The sequence below is a fragment of the Salmo salar genome, chromosome ssa06 (assembly GCF_905237065.1).
Source record: "Salmo salar chromosome ssa06, Ssal_v3.1, whole genome shotgun sequence".
Classification (NCBI taxonomy): Eukaryota; Metazoa; Chordata; class Actinopteri; order Salmoniformes; family Salmonidae; genus Salmo; species Salmo salar.
The window spans coordinates 12,881,562-12,890,435 of NC_059447.1; the positions used below are offsets into that span (position 1 = coordinate 12,881,562).

The 8,874-nt window shown below is 44.2% G+C and overlaps 1 protein-coding gene across 3 annotated transcripts in view; it reads left to right on the forward strand.

Moving 5' to 3' along the window:
• Positions 1-8,874, forward strand: part of LOC106593064 (sodium-dependent neutral amino acid transporter B(0)AT2) — a 42,633-nt gene extending 33,759 nt beyond the window's left edge. Inside the window, exons 11-13 of one of the 3 annotated variants that reach the window (XR_006770148.1) lie at positions 1,281-1,443; positions 3,169-7,003; positions 7,044-8,874. Coding sequence is in view for 1 of the 3 variants with exons in the window: in XM_045719786.1 (XP_045575742.1) it covers positions 1,281-1,443; positions 3,169-3,504 (499 nt within the window). In the remaining 2 variants the exon portion in view is untranslated. Of the gene's footprint in view, positions 1-1,280; positions 1,444-3,168 lie in introns of all 3 variants that reach the window. The other 2 variants (XR_006770149.1, XM_045719786.1) reach the window with 2 other exon arrangements.

Consider the following 8,874-nt stretch of genomic DNA (forward strand, 5'->3'; position numbering starts at 1 on the left):
CTGTTATACTCACAGACACCATTCAAACAGTTTTAGAAACTTTAGGGTGTTTTCTATCCATATATAATAAGTATATGCATATTCTAGTTACTGGGTAGGATTAGTAACCAGATTAAATCGGGTACATTTTTTTATCCAGCCGTGCAAATACTGCCCCCTAGCCCTAACAGGTTAAACAAATCAAAATATATTTCATATTTGAGATTCTTCAAAGTAGCCACCCTTTGCCTTGATGACAGCTTTGCACACTCTTGGCATTCTCTCAACCAGCTTCATGAGGAATGCTTTTCCAACAGTCTGAAAGGAGTTCCCACATATGCTGAGCACTTGTTGGCTGCTTTTCCTTCATATTGGCCAGCACGTTCGATCTAATGAGTGAACATGTAGTTCATCTGAAACATTCATACGAGAGTTTGGAAACAAGATGTATTTAGTTTTGCCCATATTAAGCACAAGTTTTAAATTAGCAAGGTATTCCTGCATAGCTATAAAATCTGACTGTAGTTTTAACACTGATAGATTAACAGTTGGGGCATTAGCATACATAATTAAAAAGAATAAAACATTTTTGTTAACCTTTATTTAACTAGGCAAGTCCGTTAAGAACAAATTCTTATCATCCACATATAGATGAAGTTTACATTTTATTTTTACAGATTGACCAATGGTGTTTATATAACTAGTGAAGAGAACATGTCCCAAAATCAACCCCTGTGGTACACCTTTAAGTACTTCAAGATATTCAGACTTAACCCCAGCAATTATGATGGCCTGAGTTCTGTCACTAAGATAATCACGAAACCATGAACAGGCATCAGAGCTCAGCCCTATCGAGGACAACTTACATAGTGATCAGATTTAGCCTTTTTGATTTGTCTTAGACAATGATTCCTCAGTTGCTTAAAAACTTCCCAGTCCAGGCCTAATCATGTGTTCCTGGCCTCGACCCAAGCATCAACTGTTTTATGAATGACTTCTGCAACTTCCGGAGTGTACCAGGCATTCGATTTACCTTTAACCCTTCATTTTCCGAAGGGAACATGAATATCCACAATAGTATTGAAGACATCTGCAAAATGTCTCAAAGCTAAATCAGGTTCAGAGATATCTGAAATACAATCAAGCCTCTGATAGGCTGGGTGGAATTGTTGCCATATTGTGGACAGCTATCTAATCCTCTAACATCTCCACAAGAGTCTAGCGGGCTAGAGGCTATAGGGGTTGGTTTGAGATTCAGCATCTGTGATGAGGACACATCTAGCATCTCCTCTCCTCCCTAGCTTCTTGGATGACATTGAGATCATGCTGAAATGGCGCCCCCCGGTGCTGTATAAGTACCTGTGGAAGTACGTGTGTCTGTTTGCTATGGTGGGCCTGCTGGCGGCAAGTCTACTGCGAATGGTCTTCAAACGACCGACCTACACAGCCTGGAACCACACCACGGTGAGATACCCCATACAATGGCCCTGGTCCCTGTTCCTGGCTGGCTAAAGGGAAAGGGCTTCCTTTCCTTCCTTCCTTTTGACCTTCCTAACTTCCTTGAAGTACATTATTCTCTCAATTGCTTGATTACACTCTTCTTTTTTCACTCTCTTCTTATACCTCCTTTCTTTCTTTCTTTCTTTCTTTCTTTCTTTCTTTCTTTCTTTCTTTCTTTCTTTCTTTCTTTCTTTCTTTCTTTCTTTCTTTCTTTCTTTCTTTCTTTCTTTCTTTCTTTCTTTCTTTCTTTCTATTCTCTCTTTCTTTTCTCTCTCTCTTTTGCTCTCATCCCCCTATACAAGGTGCTATCTAGAGCCTAAAAGGGTTATTTGACTGTCCCATTGGAGAACCCTTTGAAAAACCCTTTTTGGTTCCAGGTAGAACCCTTTTGAGTGCCGCACACTGTAGGAGCTCAGAAGCAATAATTGAATAACCTAATAACCAACGTTTTGACAGACAAGCTGTCTTCATCAGGGTATAATGACAAGCACTGCAGGGTGACTAGTTTATATAGTGTTAAAGGACACACACAGGTGTCTGTAATCATAGCCGGGTGTGGCCTGATATCATTGGTTAATTCTCAGATATAAAAATAACATACCAAAAACATGAATGGATAGCATATGATCATAGATGCAATCTGGCTACATAAGCATACAAACATTTACAACAGCAAAATCACAATAATCACAAGAATGGCTTCAGATCAAAGTCTACATTGAGACCGAAAGGAGCAAGGGTCTTTAAATTAAAGCCTATCGTTTTAACAATAAATTGTCGAGGTCACCCCCTCTCCTAGGGAGGGTGACATTTTCGATGCCAATATAACGTAGGGACGAAATCGAGTGGCTTGCTTCCAAAAAATGGTCTGTAACTGGGTAAGTCGAGTTTTTGAACCTAATGGTGCTGCGATGCTCCGAGATTCATACTTTTAATTCACGCTTTGTTTTACCCACATTTTTACCACAAGGACAAGTTCTAAGATAAATAACTGCCTTAGTGGAGCGCGTGATAACACCTTAAGTTGGGATCTGTTTCCCTGTTTGATCTACATTTATAAGTGCCATTACATTTGTACTTTCCATCCAGTAGGGGCGCAAATAGACGTTGTGCAGGGATATCTTGGGGTGGTAAATCAGAGTTTACCAATTGATCTCTGAGGTTTCTGCCCCGCGAGAATATGACCAAGGGAAGGTCCGAAAACACATTACCGATACTGTCATCGGATCTTAGAATGTGCCAATGTTTGTGAACGATTCCCTTCATTTGTTCAGAGCACTTTGAATAGCGGGTAGTTAGAACACAAGAATGCTTCTTTTTGCGAGACTGTCCTTGAAAAAGATCATGTCACCCTGCAGTGTTTGTCATTATACCCTGATGAAGACAGCTTGTCTGTCGAAATGTTGGTTATTAGGTTATTAATTATTATAAATTGTTCAAATTTATATTATTAAAAATTGTTCAAATAAATTGTTTGGCCAGCACCAAAATAGGTGTGCGTTTCTTTTGCCTCTAGAAGAACCCTTTTGAGTTCCATGTAGAACCCTTAACACAGAGGGTTCTACATGGAACCTTAAAGAGTTCTACCTAGAACCAAAAAGGGTTCTATCTGGAACCAGAAAGGGTTCTCCTATGGGGACAGCCGAAGAACCCTTTTGGAACCCTTAGAATGTATGTCTTCCTCTCCAGGCATCGGAGACAACTCTGGAGTACCCAGGCTGGGCCCTTGCTATGTTGGCCATGCTGATCCTGGCTGCCACCCTGCCTGTCCCTGTTGGCTACTTCCACTCCTGGCTGAAGAACCGTGGCATGGGCCCCGAGGGGGAGCTTGCGGGCCAGGAGATAGACCGAGAGAGGTACACCAAGTGCAACTCCAGCGACGCCCTGGACTCCAACTCCCAGCATACCCCTTCGGTGGAGGATGATGGCCGACCCAGGGCTAGCTTCCTACCACTGGGCCTCGACCACTACAGACTCCTCCCACAACAGGAAGACGTGGAGGAGGAGGAAGAGGATACGATGTGAGAGAGGGGTTTGAGAATCGAGGGACGAAGAGAGGAGAGTGGCAGTGGGAAAGTGCCTCACATTGGAGAGAGTGAGAGAGAGAGCATCTCTTGACTGAAAAAGTCCCCAGACTTTTAATTGATAATGAATATTAATAATGTATTACTATGTATATGACCGTTCATCCATATTACCAAAGAAACCTACCCTTAGCACAATGGAATAACCTGTATCCTTAGTGCCAACGCACACCTATCAGTCACCTATCATAAGTCACCTATCATAAGTGACCTGTCGTAAGTGACTTATCAAAATTGACCTATCATAAGTGACCTATCATAAGTGACTTATCATAATTGACCTATCATAAGGGACCTATCATAAGTCACCTATCGTAAGTCACCTATCATAAGTGACATCATAATTGACCTATCATAGTGGTTAGAGTGTTGGGCCAGTAACTGAAAGGTTGCTGGATTGAATCCCCGAGCTGACAAGGTAAAAATCTGTCGTTCTGCCCCTGAACAAGGCAGTTAACCCACTGTTCCTAGGCCGTCATTGTAAATAAGAATGTGTTCTTAACTGACTTGCCTAGTTAAATTGACTATTTAAAAAATCTATCGTAAGTGGCCAATTATAAGTAACCTATCATTGTACTGCTAAGTACTGTAAGAAGTGCCTTATGGTTCAAGTGCTGTATTAACACACCCAGGATCCTATTCCTTGAACTGTGATGAGAGTTTCAACTAGCTGCTCACAGGTAAATGATATGTATGACTTGTATTCTTGGGTTTCTTGTAGTTTGACTTGATTCTGCTCCAAAGACACTTATGAAGGTGAGGAGTATTGAGGGAAGCGAAGGACTTTAAAGTCCAGCTTGTATATTGCATAGTAATACTCTTGTAAGACAAGTAGAGGCTCTGATCCAGAGAGCCACAAAATATATATTTGATATATTCTGATATGCAGTTTTTTTATTAGGGTGCTAAACTTAGTTCAGGAAAGTAAGGAGCTGAATTTGGGGCAAAGATTGGGGAAGTTGTGCAGTGGTACTCGGTATGACCAGTGACCGCCCATAAACAAAGATCCTGCCAAAGTAACTTCTAAAGGATGTTTAGAAAATAACATGCCTTGTGTCTGAGGTTTTACTAAGTAGTATGTGATGGTAGTGAGAAACAGCACAATCCCCATAGCTGTGTGTTAGTAGTGTTAATAGTAGTGAACTGGCTGAAAGGGAACTTAACATTCACATCATCTCCTGATGCTGATTGTTGCCTCTGACCCAACGTGTCTGTCTGTCTGTCAGAGGCCCCATCAGTGAGCAGGTCACCAGGCAGAACCAGTGAGCTAGAGAGGCCCCATCAGGGGGCAGGTCACCGGGCAGAACCAGTGAGCTAGGGAGGCTCCATCAGGGGGCAGGTCACCAGGCAGAACCAGTGAGCTAGAGAGGCCCCATCAGGGGGCAGGTCACCGGGCAGAACCAGTGAGCTAGGGAGGCTCCATCAGGGGGCAGGTCACCAGGCAGAACCAGTGAGCTAGGGAGGCTCCATCAGGGGGCAGGTCACCGGGCAGAACCAGTGAGCTAGGGAGGCTCCATCAGGGGGCAGGTCACCAGGCAGAACCAGTGAGCTAGGGAGGCTCCATCAGGGGGCAGGTCACCAGGCAGAACCAGTGAGCTAGGGAGGCTCCATCAGGGGGCAGGTCACCAGGCAGAACCAGTGAGCTAGGGAGGCTCCATCAGGGGGCAGGTCACCAGGCAGAACCAGTGAGCTAGGGAGGCTCCATCAGGGGGCAGGTCACCAGGCAGAACCAGTGAGCTAGGGAGGCTCCATCAGGGGGCAGGTCACCGGGCAGAACCAGTGAGCTAAGTGTCTAATAATATATTTTGGACATAGTGTATATCCAGTTCATAAGAAACACTTACTTGAAACAGGAATTGCATTTTTGACTCTTACTTTCAATGAGCTGCAACTACCTCCCTTATGCTCTAGAGATCATGGTGCAAAGTCTCAGTCCTCAAAGCAGACTACTCCTTTAACCTAGTCACACCGTCGTTCTGATCCTAACCATACTGTTCTGGTTCTACTCCTTTAACCTAGTCACGCTGTCGTTCTGATCCTAACCATACTGTTCTGGTTCTACTCCTTTAACCTAGTCACACTGTCGTTCTGATCCTAACCATACTGTTCTGGTTCTACTCCTTTAACCTAGTCACGCTGTCGTTCTGATCCTAACCATACTGTTCTGGTTCTACTCCTTTAACCTAGTCACGCCGTCGTTCTGATCCTAACCATACTGTTCTGGTTCTACTCCTTTAACCTAGTCACACTGTCGTTCTGATCCTAACCATACTGTTCTGGTTCTACTCCTTTAACCTAGTCACGCCGTCGTTCTGATCCTAACCATACTGTTCTGGTTCTACTCCTTTAACCTAGTCACGCCGTCGTTCTGATCCTAACCATACTGTTCTGGTTCTACTCCTTTAACCTAGTCACGCCGTCGTTCTGATCCTAACCATACTGTTCTGGTTCTACTCCTTTAACCTAGTCACGCTGTCGTTCTGATCCTAACCATACTGTTCTGGTTCTACTCCTTTAACCTAGTCACGCTGTCGTTCTGATCCTAACCATACTGTTCTGGTTCTACTCCTTTAACCTAGTCACGCCGTCGTTCTGATCCTAACCATACTGTTCTGGTTCTACTCCTTTAACCTAGTCACGCCGTCGTTCTGATCCTAACCATACTGTTCTGGTTCTACTCCTTTAACCTAGTCACACCGCCGTTCTGATCCTAACCATACTGTTCTGGTTCTACTCCTTTAACCTAGTCACGCTGTCGTTCTGATCCTAACCATACTGTTCTGGTTCTACTCCTTTAACCTAGTCACGCCGTCGTTCTGATCCTAACCATACTGTTCTGGTTCTACTCCTTTAACCTAGTCACGCTGTCGTTCTGATCCTAACCATACTGTTCTGGTTCTACTCCTTTAACCTAGTCACACTGTCGTTCTGATCCAAACCATACTGTTCTGGTTCTACTCCTTTAACCTAGTCACACCGTCGTTCTGATCCTAACCATACTGTTCTGGTTCTACTCCTTTAACCTAGTCACGCTGTCGTTCTGATCCTAACCATACTGTTCTGGTTCTACTCCTTTAACCTAGTCACGCTGTCGTTCTGATCCTAACCATACTGTTCTGGACTTTTCTTATCACGTTGTCCTTTCCAGGCCAATTCAGCTCTGCTCGGATCGACTCCGTAGTGTGAAAATGACTCTTTTTTCATCCTTGCCTTGTAACCAGAGATTGATTTGTCGCTGGGAAACTAGGTGTGTGCACACGTCAGCCAATCATTAGTTGATCATAAGTACCAGGGAGAAACACTAACCTAGCAGGACTGTGGATGTCGAGGGCCTGAATTTATGCACCCTTGATCAAGACAATCAACTGTTACTGTATTTCTCAGTGTTGAGTTTACCCAGGTCAACTGTTACTGTATTTCTCAGTGTTGAGTTTACCCAGGTCAACTGTTACTGTATTTCTCAGTGTTGAGTTTACCCAGGTCAACTGGCTAACTCATTGATCCTGCCTGGTGAGTTTACCACCCAGCTCTGCCCATTCATGTCATTAGATATAAACTGGGATTTCTGAGTGCTCTGCACAGCTATGCCCATCAAAGCAAAGCTAGTAGCTGCAATGGAGACTGCAGAGAGAACAGAACCCTCCACAGTTACAACTGGGACGTAGACTTCTCAATGATTGTACAAACATCATCATGGCAACAGAACGTGACTTAGGCCTTATTGGTAACTGTAATGAATTAACAAATGTAATGATTTAATACCAGACATGTACCCAATTACAGTCCTCTTCCACTGCTTTTCCATTTAAATAGTGTTTGAAATTAGTATTTGAAAAAAATACAAATTCTAATTCATTTGAAAAAGGGCATCCAAAAGTAGTGACAATTCCAAAACTTGTTTACGATCCTGTTATTACATGGTAATTACAAAGCTTATTTCATTGGTAGTTAATATGGTATAACAAGGCGACGCCTATGGTGTCAAGTGTGGCCGGAAACATTACTGTACTAGAAGGATTGGTACACTTGCAGTCCCGCAGTCAAACACACTCCAGGTCAGGGATGGGCAACTCCAGTCCTCGAGGGCCTGATTGATTGGAGTTTCCCATCCCTACTCCAGGGGAATGGAGTTGCCCATCCCTGCTCCAGGGGAATAGAGTTGCCCATAACTGCTCCAGGTGAATGGAGTTGCCCATCCCTGCTCCAGGGGAATAGAGTTGCCCATCCCTGCTCCAGGGGAATAGAGTTGCCCATCCCTGCTCCAGGGGAATGGAGTTGCCCATTCATGCTCCAGGGGAATGGAGTTACCCATCCCTGCTCCAGGGGAATGGAGTTGCCCATCCCTGCTCCAGGGGATAGAGTTGCCCATCCCTGCTCCAGGGGAATGGAGTTGCCCATCCCTGCTCCAGGGGAATGGAGTTGCCCATCCCTGCTCCAGGGGAATGGAGTTGCCCATCCCTGCTCCAGGGGAATGGAGTTGCCCATCCCTGCTCCAGGGGAATGGAGTTGCCCATCCCTGCTCCAGGGGAATGGAGTTGCCCATCCCTGCTCCAGGGGAATGGAGTTGCCCATCCCTGCTCCAGGGGAATGGAGTTGCCCATCCCTGCTCTATGGGAATGGATGATAAAAAGTGAGGGAGACTGAAAGACAGATACACAGTCCAGGGTTCACTAAGGCCTGAGGGTCAAGGACACACCCTGAGATAGTTGAACTGCAGGAAGACTGGGTTGTAGTCATTAGGGCACAGCGTAGCAAAACGTTTTGTAACTAAAAACAATTGTTTGTTATTGTTCTGGTATCCGTCCCTGTTTCAGTCAGTTTCCTTCTGTTTGCTGCATAGTAAACACTACCCTGTTGAGACAGTGAGAGGCCCCATTGGCATAGACTCCACACCCCAGACAATCAAGGCAGCTTTGTGTTTGTTTTTGTGTGTGAGTTTATTACAGCACAATCTTACCAACGCCAAAGAGGTTTGCATGCAGTGTTTTACTGTATATTGTGAAGAAGCTTGTGCTATTATGCTGCAATTTCAGCTTAGCTTGATCCATGTTGAGGATGGGTTTGCATGGACACCACCTTGGCCTTGTTAGCTCCCTAGGAACTGTGATTATGTATGTATGTATGCCTCTGACTGAATCAATGTCAGTGTAAAACTGAGCGTGTGTTTCTGTGTGTCTGTCTGTCTGTCAGAATATATATATATATATATGAGTTGTTTTGAAAGATGTCTTACCTCAAGTATGTATGTGTTGTTGTCAAATGAGAGGATTGTACTGTATATACCAAATAAAGTATACTTTTGAACAGGTGA